Here is a 22,500-nt window from a genome sequence, read left to right on the forward strand (position 1 = left end):
GAAATAAATAAACCATTTAATTCATTAATTTTCTCAAATTATAAAATTTGCTCTAGGCTGTGTATCGTCTCCATCGATTCTTATCTTTTCTGGAACAACTTGTATCCAGTTCTACCCAGCATCATCACCTCCGGCAAATCAAACGAGTGCAAACGAGACGAGAACCCGGACCCTCGGCGACCGATAGTCCCGCTGACCCACTTCCGTCTTGTTTCTCGTCTTGCCGAGAACCTACCACCTACTCTTTATTTATCCCCCACTCTGGGTACAATCCTATACTCTATTCTTCCGGTGAATGCGTCGCGAGCAGTTCCGTCAAACCTTTACAAACCTTACGGCTTTAGCTAAACGCCATAAAAACAAGGAAAAATAAATTTGATTATAGAACGATGCCATAAGATGGCATAGAAGAGCGTATAAATTATCCGGCAACAAGAGAGAAAGTTTCGGTTATCCAAGCCATTGGCTGGTTATTTATTACGTGGTTGCGATAATAGTTGATAACTGACTTTACAGTCGCAATTTTGCTAATTTCACGTAAACAAACCTATCATAAGTACTATAAAATAATAAAATTGAAAAGAGATTAGTAATCGCGTCAGTCTATTTATCAGACATAGAATACGCGAAATAAGAAGAGAGATTGAAGAGTTGAAAAGGAATTGTATCGTCAGAAATCAGAAATATTCAATCTTTTTTTACGCCTTCTTTTGATGGGGAAAAAAAAAGAAACTGATTCTACGCCACTGCGGAAGTGCCGGTACAAATTTAACACTATCGCGGATGTATAGTATACGTAGTACAGTTAATACTCATTGTCACGAAAACATGGGCACAAAGACCGAGAGCGCGAACGAACACGATTGGTTGACCCGCAGTCCGGATTCGCCTTCGGCTGACCCCATTGTTGACTGTCCCACTGGCGAGATACTGATAGCGCAAGACGGTCAACGTGCAGTCGATTCGCTTTGACATTTAATTGCACCACGTCACGAACGAAAGAAAGGCACTTGGGCATCACGAATGATAACGGTATTTCAATTCATCGATTACGTCTCTTTCAACTCTTTACGGCTTTAAATCTTTTTTGAGATTTCAGACGCAATGTTTGCTAAAGAACGATCAACATCCTTGAATACTGGTTGCACTCGTGGCGCTGTATACAAATTTGCAATACAGATTCCATTAATAGCAATTTTGACGCAACACGTCGAGCACGATAGAATATTCAACGAGCGCAACGCGAGTATCAATCAAATTATTACGCCAACTTGTTTCGCGTGACGGTCGTATAGAGGAACAGTTTACTGACACAATAGCCTCTGTATTGCTACGAAATATTTTGTATCTCGCAGCAAGGAATCTAATTACGTAGAAATTACATAGAAATTACGTAGAAACGGAGAGATTTATTTTTTAAGCAGAAAAATAAGAATTTATCCACGCGCTTCGCTCCGCTCCGCTCCGATCCGATCCATACCCCCTCCCCCTCCCCCTCCCCCTCCCCCTCCCCCGTTTTTGCGAATCGTGCGTCTTCCGCAAAGGACGAGAAACACACCGCGTATGTCTGCTCTTCTCGTAGAATCGCCGCTCCACCGATTCGATTTTAGACGGATCTCTCGAACGCGCACGTGCATGTGCAGCAGCCGCGTTGCGAAAGAATATTATGCGGGGCACAAGGTCCGCTGGCCGCTGGCCGTTCGCCGTTCCAATTTTTACCAATCGAAGGTTACGTATCGCATTGAATTTCTGCCATACGCACATTATAATGCGCACAACTCCTCTTTGCTCTTTCTCGCCATCTCTCTTTTTCTCCTTCGCCCCCTTTCGCCCTCTTTCGTTCTCCCTCTTTATCACAGGGAATTCATAATTATGAGTCATAGCCGCGTAAAGGAAGAATTAAAATCAGAGATGAGAAATGATACTTTAACGCGCCACAATTTTTTATCTCGCAAATTTATAAATGTATATAAATATGATAATATATTTTCATATTTGTTTACCTAATTGTAAAGACATTATTGACATTATTCCAGCGATAGCTTTAATTTATCATTATTATAAATTTCACTAGGCATTCGCTAGTCATTCGATTCGATTCGATTCGATTCGATTCGTCTTAATCGTCTTCATTCCCTCCTACAAACGTAGGTGATGGATGACGGCGACGGCGACGGCGACTACGATCAAGACGATGATTTTGACGACGATGAAGACGCTGAAGACGCTGAAGACGCTGACGACAAACGAGTGGCATGACACGAAGGAAGAAGAAGAAAAGAGAGACGAGTGTGTTCGGCGAAGCCTACCGACCGGCTATTTGGAACACGGCCGATCAGTTCCTTCGGTGCCGTGGACGTGAACACGCTAAACATTGCCGATTTTATAAACTCGTGCCTCTGTCCTAGACCAAGTGAAAGAGACCAAGTTGAAGAATCCCGTGAAAAATCACGCGACGACGCGCCGTTTTTTTCAAACCGGTACGACCCAAAAAGACCCAAAACCTCAAACTTTGTAAACCTTTCGCGAAAAAAACAAAATCGAACCCCAAGAATATTTTGTGACGTGATTTGGAATAGTTTATGACAAGATGTGAAAAATCGATTGACCTCTATCAAATTTCTTAACATCATTTACCGCCATTTTAGTAAGTTTTCAGTGACTTACAGTGTTAAAGGAATATTACGAGAGAGAGAGAGAGAGAGAGAGAGAGAGAGAGAGTATATATTGTAATTTACACATTTCAATTTGTTAAATAAAGTTATATATGTGTATATAACAAAATTTTAAAATATATATTAAAAAAAAACAGATGTGTAAAGTAACAAAATAATTATACAGCGCTCTCCTTGTTCTTATATATCCTTTAAAATTTTTTTAAATAAAAAATTACTACATAATTGAATAAAAATAAAGTAACTTTACATCGTAACATTGTTATTGAATTAATAAAAGTTTTTACCATCTCGATTAAATAAATAATTTTGTATCCAATTTTGAAACATTCTAAAAATCAATTATATAGTTATTTCTCCAAGTAGGTATATATAGAATTATTTCCGAAAAAAATATATAGTAAGATTAATTACTGATTATATTATATATTGTTCCTATACTTCTATTCTTTGTAAAATTCACTCTCACACTTAAACCGGGCAAGGAAGTTGCAGAGTTTCGACTTTTTCCGGTCATCGACAGGAAAGCTTGCCATATATGTATATTTTGCTATTAGTATAATTAACCCAGATTTTCCCGGATTTATGGTGAACGGCACGCGGATCAGTAGTACACGCACTGCGCATTATAACAGACTGCTGACATGCCTTCGATTGCGAAGAAGTGGCAAAAAATTGCATAATGTTAGCTATATAATTAATTACCTGACATTTATAATTAATTATAATTGCCAAAGTTATTTATTTCAACATTGTCAATAAAATTAAAAAACTATTATATGATAAAGGGAAAAAAAACTCTAGAGGACTCAATTTAATATAAATAATCCCTACAATTTTTCTAATTGTGAAAACGTTATATCGTTATATAAATACATTGTCATGTAACTATCAATTGAATCGTCGAAATTAATTTACGCTCGTAGAAAACGGAATTATAATGCAAATGATTTTAATCAAATACGGCAAGAGAAAATTTGTCAAATTTTATTAAAAATTGTATAAGTCGTGATTTAATAAAGATAATGTAAAATTATAGTCTTTATTCCGGAAAATATAAATGTATACATAACATGGCGCTCAATATCCTTGTATTAACCGGCATTGAAAGAGACAGTTATGTCCGACATCGGATAATATTGCGACAATACAATGCTTACAGCCGTATCATAGATGGTTTATATTTTATTTAGCGCTGCTATTCAAATTACTCTGACCTTTTTGTCAATAGTACACTCTTTTTCTTCAAAGTAAATGCTCTATATATAAAACTCTAAATTATAATAATAAATATCACAGATAGCAATTAACTCCATTATTATATATATATATATATTGGGAACTTTATAAAGATTCTTATATAATAAACTCTCTGTTGCATACAAAATTGCGATAAGTGTATTAAATATTACAAACATGTTATAAATATTATAAAAATATCACGAAAAATATGGAAAAGTACATATAAATTAAAAAAAAAAAAATATGTATTATACTCTTTGGGGCAAAATATGTTAATCTCACTGTTAAACTCGCAACAAAAATAACAACCTTTTTTTTTTATAATTCCTATACAAGTATTGTTCCTTATATCGAGTATACAACCATAACGAGATTATTGTTCGTTTAGGGAATATTTTCGAGACAATAGCACGAGAGGATATCAGCGGAGGCACAATGTCAGAGGGTTGCACAAGTTGCAGAGGCGCGAATTATGCGGGCAATACTTTACAATTAGGCACGACTCCCGGTGGCAACACCGGAAGCTCGTCGTCTACTTCTGGAACAAGCAGCACAACTACAAGAAGAGTTCAAGTCCGCGCAAAAGTGTTATACGGCACAGGCAAAGCGATAGCGAGCTTGCAAGCTCAGGAGAAAGCAGCCAGACATTGATGAGGTAATTAAATAACCGCAATTAACTCTGCATTAATCCGATATAGTATGCGAGAAATTTTCTAGCATACTATTATACAGAAATTATTTACTTGAATTAATAATTTCGTTACATAGAAGTGCCAACAAGGTTTGTATAAAAGATTATTTCTAGCCTTTAATATTTTAATTTATTATTACATGTATAAAGAAGTATAATAAAAATATCCAAGTAAATAAATTTAACATTTATGTTGCTAAAGCTCTGGCTGGAATCTGTTAAATGTCACCAGATTAATTGCAGAATTAAGATATTAGTTAAATTATTGAATGACAACGGGCAAGTAAAAATAATACATTATTCTACGGAAATCATTAAACTTTGTGAAAATATCGTTTTTATGAAAAAACTATGGATAATAATGTTAAAACAAACTTCCTGTCAAATTGTCAACAGTTAAAAAGCAGCGATGTAGGAAACATCGATTGAACGACACACACTAATTAGTAATTTCTTTCTCGGCTCGCCGGCTATCGTCAACGCGATCGTTGTATATATCTCTTGCGAGAAAACGTTTATACTTTACCGCACAGTTATAGGAAGCTCAATTTCCCGTCTTCCTCTTAAGAATTGGTCCAAACAGGACGGACGCGGCCGATCTTCCCGTCACTAGACGATCAACGACGGACAGTCGAAATAACGAGAGAGGCCGCGGATAACAGTAAAAATACGTAAAAAAGAGAAAAAAAAAAAAAAAAAAAAAAAAAAAAATGCTGACACACCGACACCGACGAACAAAAAGCAAAGCCTGGAGGCACCATCCTTCCTCGCGGATAAGACCAGTCGACCGATCTGATCGCCAGTTAGTACCTGGTTAACCGTCCTCGAGAAGGCCGCCTCGATTTGCGCACATCTCCGCGTGTTTTTTCTCTTCTTTTTCTCGTCCTCCTTCCTCCGTTTCTTCATCTTTCACCTATCGCGTCTCGCTAATCCTGCTTTATCTTTACAAGAATTTACATTGACGAATATGCACCGATGGATGTTGTAAGTGCAACCTGGAACGTGTCACCGCGCAAAATGCGCCTTGCAACTTTGTGAGTCGTTATATCAATAGGTGTCTATTGCCTTTTATTTTTTAATCCTGACAATATGTGTAATACTTGCAAATATTTCCAAATTAAACAAGCTCGGAATCATTCGCGATCAAGATTCGCAAAATGTTTGTGAATTATATTTTCCGACATTGTTCTAAATCTCTTTTACATTTTATTACAAGTTTTAAATTGATATATGCATTAGTTATATTTATTTACATGATGTATATTTTTTATCTAATGCTCGTTTAATCATTAATTAAATTGAAGCGAATCGTGCATCATTGTTAAACATAAATGTATCTCCTCATACTATATATATATATATATATATATATATATATATATATATATATATATGTATATATGTTTTTTTTAGATATTTATCACCCATCAAACAATTTTAAAACATATATTTCTAACAGGTTTTTTTTTTTTAATAAGGTCAATATAATTTCTTTAGCCCATCGTGTACTTTTGCCGTTCTACAATTCGTGATCCCGTTAGATTTCTCTCGATCTTAACGCCTCACAGTGCCGACAGTGTCATTTAGCAAATATTTCGACTTATTCGTGGGTCCTTCTTTTTTTCCCCATTTTTTTTTAATGTAACATTTCTTACATTCGCGCGCTAAAAATAATGAATCATTTTTCTTTTGATTCTAATTGTTTAGCTACTATAATCATCTATATATTCATACGTACACACACAATCCGTTTGTAAGTTGTAAAAAATGTCAAGTATTTTATAATCATGGTAGCAATATACATAGTTAGTATTAGCATGTTGTAACATTCAATTCATACAGTGACAATAGTGTTGCATCACGACTCACGACGCACCAAGATCGTAAATCTATATAACATGACTATATCATAACAAATGATATTGTCGTGCGATAGTAAAGACTCTTTTTATTTAAATGTTAAACTGCAATAACATACGTCGTTTGTATTATTCGTTATTTCGATGTTAAAATTCGTGCATGGCACAGTATTATAAATCAAATCATTATCGAAAGACTGCGCAAAACTTTTAAATTTAAGTACTAAAAATATAAAATATTGAGAATGTATCAATTAGATTAGTGCACCTAAGATTTTTCAATAGATATTTTTGATCAAGATATTTTAGATTATTTGAAATCAGAGAGAAAAAATATATAAATTTTTTATTTGTAACAGATTCTTTGATATCGATCAAATAATAATGAATAATTTTTACTTTAATTATATCAGCATCATCCTTTCTTCTCTCTCTTACGCATTATCAACAAAATCGGGAGAAGAAAACGAATATAAAGCAAAATACTACGCCAAAAATCAAACGTCAAATTACAAAGTGAGACTTTCCGACAAAGACGAACAATTGCTTTTCACGTCAATAGACAATCTGGAGGAGAAAGGGGTAAATATTTCTACCTACATTTCTAGTTACAATCCTTTAACTTTAGCTATCCAAAAAAGCAACACGAATACTATGTATCCAATCGAATCAACTTACTTGAAATACATTCAGAAATTTGTAAAGAAAAAGATAGAAAAAGAAATAGCAACGGATATGTTACAGCTGAGAAATTCCGACGAAATCGCGTACATTCGTGCAAAAGAGATGAATCGGACGGAAAATAGAATTCAACGTGAATTTTTGAACTCGCCTCGTATTTCTGCAAGTTTCACAATAGCAAAGCCAACCAAAAGAGAAAAGGAAAATGAAGAGAATGGAAATAAAAGGATGGAAAATATAAAATTTGATCGAGAAGAAGAATCTTTGACTAGGCCGTTTAATAATGCAGATGTCAAAAATAACATCCCGAAATCGTTGAACAATGCAAAAAATAACACACCGCAGCGAGTAAAATTGTTTGAAAAACAGATTGACGACGATGAAAAAATAAATACAAATTTTAACAAAAATGATGAAATTTCGTCGGTAATGAAAGAACACTCTGTTAAAAACTCGGATGAGAGTTTAATTGGAACGATGGCACAGAACGCTGATTCGAAAATTGAAAATCAAACTCTCGAAAGTCGCACTAAACAAGAAAACTTGGAACCTGCGGAAGACGATCTGATGGAAGCTGCAAATTTTGGATTGCAAGCTATGCATAAATTTTATTATATCGAGGAACCTAAGTTATATTCGATGGGTAAGTATTTCAAAAGGAAAAAAGTGCGAAAAAAAAAATAAAAATAAAAATTTGTTGCAAAAAGATATTTAGTTAGTTATTAATATTATATTAGCCATTATATTTGTTAAATCTGTATATGATAAATTTCACATACGAAACAAAAATACAGGTCTTTATCTTGGCCACGATAATCCAGCAAGATACGTCGCAGCATTTAACGATCAATCAAAGGAAGCGAGAGAGCTCGCAAAATTCGGATATGCAGTTCTTCAAAGTACCGCCATGTTTTTAAAAAAGTAAGGTCTTAGTAAGTGCGACAGTAAATTTTCATTAATGTTGATATAAAAATTATACATCTGTTTCTGCTCTGATTGTTTGTCTTGTCAGATTTCCCAACGCACCATTAGAATTACCTTTATCTCGAACTAAATTTACCCAAAGAACTTTGCTGGAACAACAATGCCCACAAAGAGATCCACCTCAATGCCCAGCGGCTAGTTTAAGGTACAGAACGTCTGACGGTAGTTGCAATAACTTGCAAAATCTTTGGTGGGGTTCCGCAATGTCAGCGATGCAGAGGTAAACGATGCACAATAATGACTTAATTAATAATATTAAATATGCGTTATCAAGGGTTTCTCTTAATTATACTAAAAAATAATTTTGTTGTATTTCTTGTTAGATTTCTACCGCCGGAATATGATGATGGCGTTCAAAGTATTAGAAGATCGAAAAACGGAAGACCACTTCCGTCTGCGCGCGATATCACGAGTGTGATTCACCAAAGTAAAGACATACCTTTGGCCTCAGTAACTCACATGTTAATGCAATGGGGGCAATTTGTAGATCATGATTTGACAGGTACATTGTTAAAAATCAACAAACAAACATATATGTATTGCTGTACAAATTTGATGTTTGAATTATTTATTTGAAAACATAATTATATATATGGTATGTATGTACAATCATATCTATTAAATATTAACAGCAACCGGTCAAAGCAGAGGATTTAATGGCTCGGTGCCACAATGTTGTTTACCCAGGAATGCTGGTTTCCAACCGCCAGAGTTCATGGTAATAAATTAATCAACATTACTGTATATCAATAACTTTTGATTGTAAATCGATAGAAACATCTATTATCACGTTGAAGTCTACAGTTTGTACGTGTATATTTTTTTGTAAGAATAATTTATATCGCATTGACGCTTGCGTTACATTCTTTGATGTTTTGACGCGAACATTGTCGCGTCAAATCGCGAAATTTATAAGTCATTTTTGCGCGTTCCGCTTTACAGGGAAAAAGTTTTTTAAATTTTATATATATATATATATATATATATATATATTCTATAAGAAAAACACTAAAGGAAAGTATATTTATAATACATATATCGATAGCATCCGGAGTGTCTACCAATAGCAGTGAATCAACACGACGATTTCTACGGTCCTCTGGGTGTGAGATGTCTAGAGTTTCTCAGAAGCGGACCGGCTCCTAAAGAGGGATGCAAATTCGGCCCCCGAGAACAACTTTCCCAAGTGACCAGTTATCTGGATGCATCCACGGTTTATAGCAGTAACGCCGTGCATAGTGATAGTTTGAGGATATTTCGAAACGGTAAATAGAATTCCTTTCTGATGCTTTTTAAATATATGCGTATAACAGAGAAGGGGGAAAAAAAATAATCCTTTCTCTATTCCACAAAAATATCTATTTTTTATGAAAAAAATTCTCTAAAATATATTTAGGATTGCTGCAATATGGAAGAATTCAATCGCGACGGCCTTTACTTCCAAAACGCGAATCCGATCTGTGCAAACGCGGATCTTTGTCGACCACCTGCTTTCGAGCCGGTGACGGACGTCTCAGTGAGCAGCCTGCCCTTACATCTTTACACGTCGTCTTTCTGAGATTACACAATAGGATAGCTACACAACTATCCGCCTTAAACTCCCATTGGAGCGATGAGAAACTTTTTCAAGAGACCCGAAGGATCGTCGGCGCGATTATTCAACATATAACTTATCGAGAGTTCCTGCCGATCGTTCTTGGTAAGGTAACTTTTTATTTGTTATATTATATATACTATATTATTACATTTATTCGATAATAATGATATAAGATTGTCATAATATGGTATAACGCTAAGCGTTATAGAGCAAAGGTACAGCGTTTTAAAAATGCTGTACAAAATTTTAGGTCCCCAGGTGATGAAAATTTTTGATTTGGAAGTGCTTAAAAAAGGTTATTACGAAGGATACGATCCTACCATAAATCCTACAATCGCAAATGCATTTTCCACAGCGGCTTATCGATTCGGACATTCGTTGGTGCAGCACAGTTTCGTTAGATTTAATAGCAATCATAAGCCGATATTTAATAGTAAGTAGAATGAAAATTTTTTAGCATGCATATTATTTAATATAATAAATATATGTAAACTTAACTATTAAAACTACAATCGATTATAATTTACATTTACGATGCGTCGTTAAATATAAATTTTAAATAAATAAAGCAAACAAAGTTCGATGTAATTAATAGATATATATATATATATATATATATGATTGCTGCACTCGTGATGCACTTACAGCATAATATTACACATCATATTAATTATGTAATAAATGCTTGCAAGCATCGCGAATACAGTGTAATTATTCTTAATAATTCGCGCTATATAATAATAATCATAATTAGTTTTTTAAAAATTTTGTTAAGGAGTATTTAATTAAATACTATAATAAATTTAATAAATAAATATTATCGTAGATGTCTCGATCCACGACGAGTTTAGCAATCCAGGAAATCTGGAGACGGCGGGATCGGTGGATCGTCTTCTTCTAGGGCTAGTAAATCAACCGTGTCAGAGAAGGGACGAATTCATAACCGAGGAGATCACGAACCATCTCTTTCAAACACCCGGTTTCGCTTTCGGCATGGATCTGGCGTCTCTCAATATCCAGCGAGGCAGAGATCACGGTCTGCCGCCTTTTGTACGATGGCGTGAGCCTTGCAGCTTGTCGCCCATAAAAAGCTTTCAAGATCTCGATAGAGTGATGTCGCCGGAAATCGCGAGGAAATTTAGATCGCTATACGCGTCGGTAGAAGATATCGATCTCTTTTCGGCCGGGCTGGCGGAAAAATCGGTGGCCGGCGGTCTGGTCGGTCCAACCTTTGCCTGCATAATCGGCCAACAGTTTAGCAACCTACGACACGGCGATCGATTTTGGTACGAGAATTCTGAAAGCGAAAGCAGCTTCACTCCCGGTCAGCTGCAGCAGATTAGACGAATCACTCTAGCCCAAGTGTTGTGCCGAACGATGGACGGCATCGAGACCATACAACCGTTTGTCTTTCTCACGACGGATACGTTGAAGAACCAACGTCTCTCGTGTGACGATCCAATCATTGGACAATTAAATCTCGAATTTTGGGCCGAACGACCGTCCGAATTCAGAAGGGTCGATGATTCTCAGAAAATTAAAGCGATCAACATAAGTGATTCCAAATCAAAAGGAGAAAATGTCAATTTAAAGAGAAAAGTTGACAATCAGGAACAAGCAAAGATTATACCTCAAAGTCCTTTCAAAGGCAGCGTTACTCAAGAGAATAAAATTGTCATAAAAAGACCGTTTGGACGTCCCGATAGTAACAATGTCACGATTGTGGTCCAAAATAATGCCGTGAATTCGCCTGTTTTCGTGAATGAGGGTATTTACGGTTCGCATGTGAAAATACAGCAGCCTGTCACGAAACCAACTTTAAATCTTAATCAAGCTGTAAATAATTACCACGGTTATCGGCCGCCAGCGAACCCTATACCTACGACGATTCCCCATTCGGTAAATTTTCATTCAGCAAGTCAACCGTATATTCCCCACGCTTTCGACGATCCTAATAATCCGAATCCGCTCGCTTACGGATACAAGTCACCTGCCTTCGCGCAAGATGACGTCTTTTACGATAATTATTCTCCCACAAGTCCGAGGCCTACTCTCTATACCTATTACACGAATTTCCAGCAGAAATATACTACCCAGATGCCCAATCACGAGGTCGACGGTTATTTAATCAATCATGGACCTTCATATAATAATCCCGATTCATTTTCGCACACTTACGAAAGGCCTAAGCCTTTAGTAAATTCTCAACATCATTACGAATTAAACGATAAACAATCAACGCAAAAACCTGATTACGCTAATTCTAAATTTCCGGCAAACGCGTGGCCGAATTTCAAACCGAATTATGCATCGAATGACGAATCTTATTATACGCGTAAAACGAGTTACGATGGATATAAATTTTCCACAACCGTACGGCCAAATTTCCGACCAAATTTCCGACCAAATTATCAATCAAACAACGAAGCATCTGTTGATTATGAACCATCTGTTATTGATTATAATAAATCTAAACCTTTAGTCAATTCGCAACCGGATGATGTCTCGTATAAATTACAGAAACCGGTTTACGGTGGACCTCTACCTCCAGCAAACTTGCGACCGGATTCGAAACCGAATTATCAATCATATGGCACACAAAGACCAGATAATGAACCAGAAAACGTGCACAATGATAATTTAGATAAAAAACCGAATAACGATTACCAGATCAATCTGAATAAATCACACTATCAAGAGCAATCGAATAATTATCACGTGAGACCTAGCGAAAGACCATATGATTATGATGATCCTGATGCATATCATAAGAGACCGAATGTTAAACTGCCAAGTTATAACATTAATAACTCTCCTCAAACAGCATCGATTAATAGACCGAATAATGAATATAATTCTCAATTATGGAAAAAAGATTCGTTAGAGTCTAACAAGGATTCCCTGGCGCAAGATGGACTCTACGGATCTATTCCAAATTCTGGAACAAGTACTTTTTCGTATCAAAAAGATACTCCTACAAAATCGAGTATTTCATCTTCTACAAATCATAATAATTATGATCGATATTCCAATAATGCAACTTTGATTTTTCAAAAAATACCATCATCTACTCAAAGTAGTTGGATAGATGTCTCATCCTATATAACGGAAAGTAGTACTCGACCTCTGCAAGGCGATTCTTTTAATTCACATAATTCTCCGTCCAATCAAAAACTAACAAACTATCCAATCTATCAGAAAGACAATCAATCACCATTGTCTTTACATTCAAAAGAATCGATCCATAGACCGCTCACTACTACCGATCAATATAATAAATATGATAATTCTTATAAAAATCCTACCAAATTATCTGATTTAAATGGCCAATTATTATCCAGTACTCCATATTGGTTAGAAACCTCGACGATTAGTTCTCAGGCGTACAAAAAAGATGAAAATTTCAATCCGAAACCAACAAAGGTGCAAAGCGTAACAATCGTCACAGAAACACTCGAAACTGTTCATAATCCTGGTCATTCCGGATACATATCTCAACATACAGTTACTAGCGAGAGTCCAAGACCGTTGGTGCAACGGATAAAAAATGTGCCAATTATTCAGAAACCTGGACAGTACTATTACGAAAAGAACGTACTATATCGATATCCAGACGAAATAATCGATCAAATTCCTAAAAGTAATCGTTATTCAGCTGGCGAATCTGAGAAAGCATTTGTTCAAAATCGGCAAACAACGCCTAAAAATATCGCAATGGAAACATCGACTATCAACGATTCCATAAACTCTAGAATGATTCAAAGCAATGCAAATAAATTGACGACGATACCTGATTATAATAATAACAAAAACGACATGAGCGATCTTCAACGTACTTTGTCGATAGATGTTGAAAATATTGCACCGGCGGACGTTTCTAACAGGTATTATTCTTTAAATTTTATTTGCATGAGTAGCTCTGCTTTAACCTACAATATATGTAAAATAATTGTTGTTTGTAATCCACTAACCAGCCAATAAATTGAAATACACATATAGTGTCACAACACAAAATTTCACAATATATACAATATTCTTTTTTTTTTAAATTACGTAAATAAAATTTTTAAAAAATATATATTTTTAATAAAACTAAATATGTTTTAAATTCTATTACGTAATTTCAAAATGTATTGAAAAGTTTTTTTTTTATATTTCTTTTGAAATATTTATATAAAACTTACTTTCATGTAGTAAAATAATTTGTTTTAACGTAAGATAATTTTATATTTGTTAAGATCTCTCTAATTTACTTATAGGATGAATCATTGGATGAATCCACAAGAAGATCTAAATTTACCGTCAATAGTGGAAATGCCCGAAATTTCATCTAATAAATTTACAGATGTTAAGGAATTACCTAAACCTATTATAAATTGAGAGAATTTATCCTATTTAAAGTTCTACGCTTTTTAATTCGTCTTCAATATTTTCGAGTCGGTAAATAAAATCGCTGGAAAGAACTCTGCTTATTTTACTTATTACGAGCTATTAACTTATAGCAGAGGGCTAAAGGAGTATTTATTAATATTTTAAGCTATATTTTTATTTATCAAAAGAGTATCTTTTAAACAAATATATTATATATACATACGTTTAATGTATATGTTTAAAAGATATATACTATACATACTAATATATATAATATATATAATTAGTATATACTTATATATGTATATTATATATATTGCATTGTTAATATTAAAAATATTTACTCATTACTTTCAAAACTGCAAAGTTTCCAAAAGAATATTTTGTTAATGGTATCTTTATGTAAATGTCATATTTTTATACAAAATTATTTTTACCAGAATTATTTTCTTACCGAGTAATTATTAATTGTAAATTGAATAATTATAAATTAATTGCGTAGAAACTTTATATAAAGATAAAATGTAAAATTAATCTATCGCTAATGACCACTCATATGCATGTGACGATAAAAGTGTAAGAAAGTACATATCAGAAATACATATCATACATACATACATACACCTATACATCCATTCCCTCTAATCACTCATGTATACAGATATACGTTCACACATAAAATACGAGAGCATAATCAATCATTTAAGTATACACATTATTATGTGTCGAAGGAATGGGCTGAAATTTCTAGATCATTATATCGAGTTTAAAAAATATTTGCTACGTCTAATTATATGAAGTATAATTATGTTCTATTTTCAAATGCGATTGTCAAGATATTACATTTTATATATATACGTATATTACTTTACGTATATGACTTCATTTATCAGCAAATATTATTGCCACCAATTAATGTCACCAGCACTAATTTATATGAACTTACCTTTAACAATTATATTCATGTCAAAAAATATATATTTATTTTATGTAAGTTAGAATAGTTGTAATAATTAATAAATTATGTTATATGCAAAAAGAAACAGAGCGATGAGAATGCTTTTATCATATCAATATTTCAAAACTAACTACCCGATATTCATATCGAATTATTGACTCGAGATATCTCGATGGTATACATTTAACTGCTCAATATTTTGATATAACATAAAATGATACGCAAGTCAATGAGCTGATACGTTATCAACAATGTACTTGTAGATTATCTCAATAAAATAATCTATATCGAAAATAAATGAACAATAAAATATTAAAATATGTTAGAGTTTTAAAATATTACTATTAATAAGTTAAAACATTGTTAAAATGTTATCGTTAAAATGATCATTTTATATATATATATATATATATATATATGTATGTATAATCAAAAGTATGACATGCAAAATTTTATCAAATTTCAATAATTTTCAGGAAAATTCATTGACTAATCTTATTTTTAGTACATTATTTTTTAAATTTATTTATAATAAATTTAAAAAGAATCTCTATTCTTAATTCTATTCTTTCTTTTCTACCAATTTCAGAATAAGTCAAAGAATAAAATATCAACTCATTCAAAGTTCTAAATCCAATTTCGTCACATTATTTCGCCCGAATTCAATGAGATGAGCATTAATAGCTATTTTATTAATTCTGACTAATCAAACAAAATGTTAATCGTACTTTTACGATCTAATCGATATAACCGTTCGTTTATTTTCACATAGGTACACAGGTAGATTTCGAAATACCGGTTAATATTTATAATATTATTTATAAGAAAATTAATTATTTTATAATTTCGAAATAATAGATTTTTGTGAAAATCTTTTATTTAAAAAATATTAAAAAAGAAACTTTCATACATGTCACGGTGTATAAAGCATATGATCAGGGTGTCTACTCAAATTTTATAAAAAAATTCACTGAAAATTCCCTGATTTTCCAGTGGTAATTTAAAATTTCAATTAAAGAGAATATTTTCAAAATTTTTTAATACAACTTTCTCTAAAATACATTTTTGTCTTATATATATATATATTTTCTAATGTTTTTTATTTATACAGAATTTTCGAAAAAATTTCCTGACTCCTAAATTCCACGAGACTTTCCTGATTTTCTCAGATACAAAAGAAATCCTTGAGAATTCCAGGTTTTCCATGTTTTTCCAGGGGGTAGATACCCTGATGACGCAGATCACTTTTGTTTGTAAAACAACTCAAGCATTATTATTATTGTACATGCATGATTCTCGAGATAATTTTTTACCATGGTTATCATACAACACAATTCAACAATTTCAATTGCTTTCCTTTAATATAGCACATTATTATTGATGCTATGGAAAGAATAATATTTATCGCAAATTTCTATTAATATTGCGTCATATACCATACATATACATGTGATTTCAAATTTTTGACGAACGAGATAATGTGACAATCGTAACAGTAAATTTAAAAATATGCATGTATATATATATATATATATATATTTATTTATATGCATATATATATATGTGGAAAGAGCTACGACTTACAGTTTGGCGTTTTCTTCGTTTCTCCGTTTCTCCCCCGATGTTGCTATTGTAACAGTGAAGTCGTTCCAAGAAATACATCACGATGTAAGGAGATTTACAGCCTGATCCTTTCCTGATCCGATTAACGGTTTTCTTACAAAAATGCGTTGCTCTCCATCAGCGATAAGCACTGCGACAAGAATGCCATTATGTACGCTCCCTGTATTTAAAATAGAAACAGAAAATTTATTTAAGAAAACGCCGTTTCTCTCTCGAATACAATAAGATATAAGCCTGAGACAATGAGACACAAATAAATCTGCAAAACTTGTCAATTCTTTCTTTCTCACGCTTATATCTTTTCCTCAAGATTAATTACGCGTATACTTATATACATGTATACAAATCTAGGCCGTTAAATCGAATATATAAATAATATACCTCGTTAGATAAACTTTTGTGCGCGCGAATAACTTCTCGAACTCTCTCTCCTCCCGCCATATTTCACTCGCGCGCGAATTATATGATTCATATTTTACCAACGAAATATTCATTAAGAGCCATCTCACGGATTCTTTTGAAACTAAGACTTTTTATATTGTACGAGTAGAAATCTGCTCGGGAAAATGTATCATTCTCGTGCGATTGTGTTTTAAACGCGTGTATTTATAAACGCAAATAAATAATTGTACGCATATGTAATATTCCTGTAATTGTTTATAAAGAAGAAAATAATAATTCGCGTCTTAGAGGCAATGAAATAATAATAAGTTATTTAAAGAAGATTTAGACATATCTATATAACAAATATTTACCCTTTCAACAATACTTGACGTTAACTAAACGAAATTATGACATTTCCGTACTAATTATACTATTTCGCACTATCTCGATACGATATCTATATTTAATAACTTTGATAAACACAGTCTTTATTATTAACGCGGTAACCGATTATTTCGTACTCCGTACAAAATTATTCCGGAACGCGGAACGAGATTGCTAAAAAAGCGGAACGAGCGGATATGGACTAAAGTATGTATGTACATAAATAATAAGATATATTTTTGTATATAATAAATAATAATTATTATATTATTTCAATAATGAGGTTCTTTGATCATACAATTATTACGAAATTACATATATATATATATTCTATACACACAAATGCGGTGTATGCTAATATCATTTATTTTCAATATTTCATTATTCCTTATCTAAATGGAATTTATCATTATTCTCTGAATTAAATACTTGAATCCAATTGAAACGATTAAATCTGTAAATATGTTTCTAAATTTCCAACGTTTTCTTTATATTTTTACTAAATATTTGTATATAAAAATAAATAAATATTACTAACCCAACTTTTTACTTACATCACACGAGAGGATGTAATCAATATCAAATCTAAGGGGTATACTATCCGAGGTTTAAAAAGATCGCTTTAGCTTTCATAAAAATACTGAGGTTTCGTAGAAAATAATCCTGACAATGAGATTTAACGCGGAAAGATATGCGATTCTGTAATGAGAGACGTGCACCGTGCTTGCGCACTTGCGCACACATACGTACACTTTGGTGGCAGCACGTAATTCCCTCCGTCACGTGCAGATGGCGCGCAACGTGCTGGAGAAGCGGCGAGCGCGATGAGCGACGTGAGAGGAGCGGAGGGGGGGGGAGAGCGCTCCGATTCCGCCATCCGCCATTTCCACGTCGCGCTGCGAGCCGTGGGCCGCTAGCCGCGACTCCACGCTCGACGACGGGCGACGGCGAGAAGAAGTCAAGTCAGTTGGTAGCGGCGCGTCGTCCCGGGCGCGAGGCGTAGTGATGTATCGATACGTGCGTTTACGTAGGCCGACGCGGACCGTCGCGGCGGTCTCGATGCTCCTTTTGCGCGTATGTCTCGTGTCGCTTGTGCTGGTGTGGCGACCGGTGTCATGCCAGGAGAACAGCCTGACGAACCGTATGCGGACCATCAGCGAGGATCTGGACCGACAGCTGAACGAGATAATGGCTTCGCAGGCTCTCACCTATTCGACGGTCAACATCGCCGGATTGCCCTACAACGCCACCACCAAGTTCAATCCAAAGGGCATGGGCCAGCTGTACAACGTAACGAATATGTTTATCGACCTGGTACAGAGCAAGCAGGCATATCCGGAAGGTGAGTGCCTTTTTGCTGATTACATCTCGAAAAAGATTCCTACTCGAACGCGTCGCGAAATGTTGTAGGATTTTTAGGGCACGTGAAAAAGTGAATTTTTACACCTTGCGATGGTTACGCCCTGTAACGCCGATACGCGTCGCGCGCCCGAAAAAATGGCCGGTTGCTTGTTAGTAAACAGACAAAACGCTTGTCAAACAGAAGCGCCGATCTTCATGTTGACAGGTGATTCACGCTTCACGCGTCTCGCGTCTCGCGTCTCGCTCGCTTTCAGAATTATCACGTATAGCGAGTAGATTTAATCTCGTTGTCGGAGAATAACGTAGGGCAGAAACGTAAGAAACTATGTATTGAAATTCATATTTTCATTAATATAATATATATGAGTAAAGTATTTATTTCAATAAAAAAAAAAAAAAAATAAAACGTGTGTCGTTGAAAGGTGTGAAGGAACGGAGATGCCGATTTTAGTACGTTCGTCTTAAATAAAAAAAAATATATATTACGAACAAAAATTAGTGAAACAGTGAAAATGATGGCAGCAGCTATCACTTTATGATTCGACCTTGAAAATCAATCGAATTATAAGAAGCCGTAACCGACTGCAACTTTGTTAATTGACTCCAACGCATGAAACCATTTTCACAAGCGGATGTGTTCATCGCGCGCGGGAGGTCGACGAATTACGCGCGAAGGTCGTGAAATCGACTGATAAATCCATTAAAAAAAGATTAATTGTAGAATTGAATATTGGTATGAGCATTCTTGAAATTGACGTGCAGTCACAGCTTGGACTAATTCTATTTTAACTGTATGCGTATCCTTTATGGCTTTTAGCCTTATTTATAAATAAATTAATTAGTGAAAGGAAGAATTGTATGTGATTTATGATTCTGTTGCAAGTGCGAAATACAAGCGAGAAAAAATAAAATTCTATTCCATCAATCAAATTCGCATATTGGAACATTTACTTAAAAAATTTTACAAAGCCTTAAACAACGTGTAACACGCGTATATTATTATTAAATTATATTATTAAACAGAGATATATTATTACCATTCTATATACTACATTTATTTCAATGTAATTTTCATCTTGATACAAAAGACATTTATGTTAGAACGATTTTGCTGAAAAATTAATACTAATTTATTATATTTATACACAGAAATTTTCCATTTGAATTTATTATACTTCACTGAAATTTCATGAATGTTTTTATGCGTAAAACTTTTCCGATTCGTGCAAATTCACACCATGTTCCTGCATTCGTCTCTACGAAATATTCCTTATAAATTTAATTTATGTCCAGTAGAAATTATCCATTCAAAGCAAATCGATATCAATTTAAAAGATTTGATACGTGTCCGCTCATGCGCACCGTTTTTTTTATTCCGTTCCGATTGAATCTAAGCAATTGTCTGTCCTCTGTTATTTTAAAATGTAATCCATAATGAATGAAGTAAAATTGCGATTTTTTTTTATGTTTATATGAAATGTTTTTTATCATTATTTGGTTGATTCAAATTTTTGTTTATTATTTTAATACACATTGTTATTTTTGCGATTATGTCGAGATCCATTTTACTTTTTTATTAATTTAACAAAGTCTTTCACTTGGATATTTTTATTTTTTTAACTTTGGTTTATATCACAAATCGTAAATATAATAGTCTCTCCCCCTCTCTCTCTCTTTCTCTATATTCATATCAATCTGAAGGTTATCAAAATTTTCTAATTTATCATTAATTACGTAAATCGTAAATTATCGAGCAAGTAGCAGAGGAATACTTTTGCTCTTGTTCGTAATTCATTAATAATCTTGTTGGGAGAAGAAATTAACGATTTGCTTCTGTAGCTCGTCGTACTGTCGTAGACGAGAGAGCTGGGAAATTATTTGAGCATTAACGATATACACAAATGCTTTCCCCGCAATGCAAAGTGACTCGTTAAAAACTCTGATAACTCTGTGAACTATGCGGATCATTGACCTGCCAGATGCAATAACGTAGGAGCGTGTGTATCGCGTCTAGCAGGAAGTTGATAGTGAGAGAGTACGTCATCGCGTCCGTCCAGAAGCGAGAGCTCCGGTGTATCAGATTTTTTTCCACCTTTTCTCGCCATCGCTCGTTCATGCTTGAGACAGGATTTTCACTCTAGGACGAGATGCTTGAACGAGTTGCGAGCTAATCATAGCGAAACTTTAACGATTTGCTACTTTGAAAGATAAATTATATAATTTTTAATCAAGTAAATGTAACATAGATTTTTGCGACTGAAGAAAAAAGTATATTCATACAAATAATATCCAGATATTAAGTAAAATAAAATTTTTATGAAAAAAGATTCTCTTCTCTTTTCTTTTTTTCTTTTTTTCTTTTTTTCTCTTTTTTTGTTATTTGATCAATATAATTTAGTCAAATTCTCTCACGAGAATGGATTTGTTTTAATTTCAATTCTTCTCGTTGCATATCCATCTCATCTTGAATGTATTTTAAAAAGTCAAGAAAGAGAGAGACACGCGTGTGTATTAATAGATCTTTTTGACGACTATATCTATATTTGTCTCCATGTTCCTCCTAGTGCTTTAGATTAAGATTGCATATTTTCGATACTTTAAATTCAGAATTCTTTTATCAATTATTTGATGTCCAAAAAAATTGGACTACATAGAGGTACAAGAAAATATAAATTTTTAAAAACACATTCGAGAGAGGGTGAAATTTTACAAACTGCAGACCGTCTCGATTACAAATCGTAGGCAAATGTCGTCTTTCTCAAAAGTCTGTATTACATTTCAATTTTGCGTAACCTAGCCACGATGAGAATAAGTCTATCGTGGAACAAAGTTTGGTTTCGGTATACACAATATAATCACTCCGTAACAATCTAATTTCGTTGGAATTCGCGCGGCGGATTTAATGGTACCGGATGCGGTCGAAACTGGAGACGCACGCGTGTATTTAGCTCAGTCCTCGGCCCGATATTATATTATATGCGTCGACAGCGCGAGACTCAGGTGATTCCGAATTGTAAACTGACAATGAAACTTGACACTGCCGTGCGCATGGTTGCTTTTCACACTCGCGAAAATTACGGGCTGATGGAATTGGATTTCAATAGTCGAGCTAACACCATGCTGTTTAATGTCAGACTCGGGATGACTATTTCTTCAGAATGACGTTTGCGTCTTTTTCAAGTTTATTTCCTGATCGTCAGTCGAATAACGGCACCTTTAACAGTACTGATTATTCCAAAGACCAATATTCCGACGCTCCTGTTAACAACTTTATTATTAAACATGTTCAATGATCGGCAAAAAACTCTTGATTAGTATTATAAATCTTTTAGTTGTATCATACTGCAATGAGAGAGAGAGAGAGAGAGAAAGAAAGAAAGAAAGAAAGAAATATTGAGCGTCACATTTAATTTTCAATATTGGATTTTTTTATAAATTTGTATAATTATTTTCTTTTTACGTTATTGCAATTTTTTGTATGTCTACTACGAGGGGTTAGTTACTGAGGTAATTTTTGTACAAGGGCTAGGTAATTCAGCGGCAATCCCAGCAAAATTTTGGATAATCCAAGGTTATTTTTGGTAAATCTAAATAATCTTTAGCGTTAAAATAATTTAAAGTAAAATTTCTTTTTCAAAATTTCTTTTTAATTTGAGATACTATTAGGTAATTTTACGTAATCCGAGGTA

At 34.0% G+C, this 22,500-nt stretch overlaps 2 protein-coding genes across 7 annotated transcripts in view; both read left to right on the forward strand.

Moving 5' to 3' along the window:
• The first annotated feature begins 5,331 nt into the window (after nucleotides 1-5,331).
• Nucleotides 5,332-14,241, forward strand: LOC140672558 (uncharacterized). 2 transcript variants are annotated; one of them, XM_072904804.1, is made up of 13 exons: nucleotides 5,332-5,642; nucleotides 6,881-7,049; nucleotides 7,212-7,791; nucleotides 7,943-8,069; nucleotides 8,161-8,352; nucleotides 8,456-8,634; nucleotides 8,765-8,850; nucleotides 9,178-9,397; nucleotides 9,529-9,831; nucleotides 9,980-10,162; nucleotides 10,556-11,628; nucleotides 12,250-13,613; nucleotides 13,989-14,241. In XM_072904804.1, exons 1-13 carry the CDS (start codon nucleotides 5,584-5,586, stop codon nucleotides 14,107-14,109), a joined length of 4,656 nt encoding a protein of 1,551 aa, XP_072760905.1. In that variant the 5' UTR covers nucleotides 5,332-5,583; the 3' UTR covers nucleotides 14,110-14,241. The 2 variants fall into 2 exon arrangements, with proteins under 2 accessions (XP_072760905.1, XP_072760904.1); XM_072904803.1 differs by having other exon boundaries at nucleotides 10,556-13,613.
• Nucleotides 14,242-18,339: 4,098 nt separating this feature from the next.
• LOC140672522 (prominin-like protein) overlaps nucleotides 18,340-22,500 on the forward strand; it is a 36,551-nt gene continuing 32,390 nt past the window's right edge. For 3 of the 5 annotated variants that reach the window (XM_072904747.1, XM_072904746.1, XM_072904745.1), the window contains exon 1: nucleotides 18,344-18,791. In XM_072904747.1, the coding sequence (XP_072760848.1) occupies nucleotides 18,455-18,791 (337 nt within the window). In that variant the 5' untranslated portion in view covers nucleotides 18,344-18,454. Of the gene's footprint in view, nucleotides 18,792-22,500 lie in introns of all 5 variants that reach the window. The other 2 variants (XR_012047910.1, XM_072904744.1) reach the window with 2 other exon arrangements.

This window comes from Anoplolepis gracilipes, chromosome 13 (assembly GCF_047496725.1).
Source record: "Anoplolepis gracilipes chromosome 13, ASM4749672v1, whole genome shotgun sequence".
NCBI classification, from domain to species: domain Eukaryota; kingdom Metazoa; phylum Arthropoda; class Insecta; order Hymenoptera; family Formicidae; genus Anoplolepis; species Anoplolepis gracilipes.

What these genes read in the sequence shown, in the direction of transcription:
- LOC140672558 (XM_072904803.1), top strand. Translation starts at nt 5,584, where the DNA reads ATGGATGTTGTAAGTGCAACCTGGAACGTGTCACCGCGCAAAATGCGC. An exon ending in TCATAAGCCGATATTTAATA is followed by an intron (nt 10,163 to 10,555) that starts GTAAGTAGAATG and finishes ATATTATCGTAG; the next exon opens with ATGTCTCGATCCACGACGAG. An exon ending in CCGGCGGACGTTTCTAACAG is followed by an intron (nt 13,614 to 13,988) that starts GTATTATTCTTT and finishes ATTTACTTATAG; the next exon opens with GATGAATCATTGGATGAATC.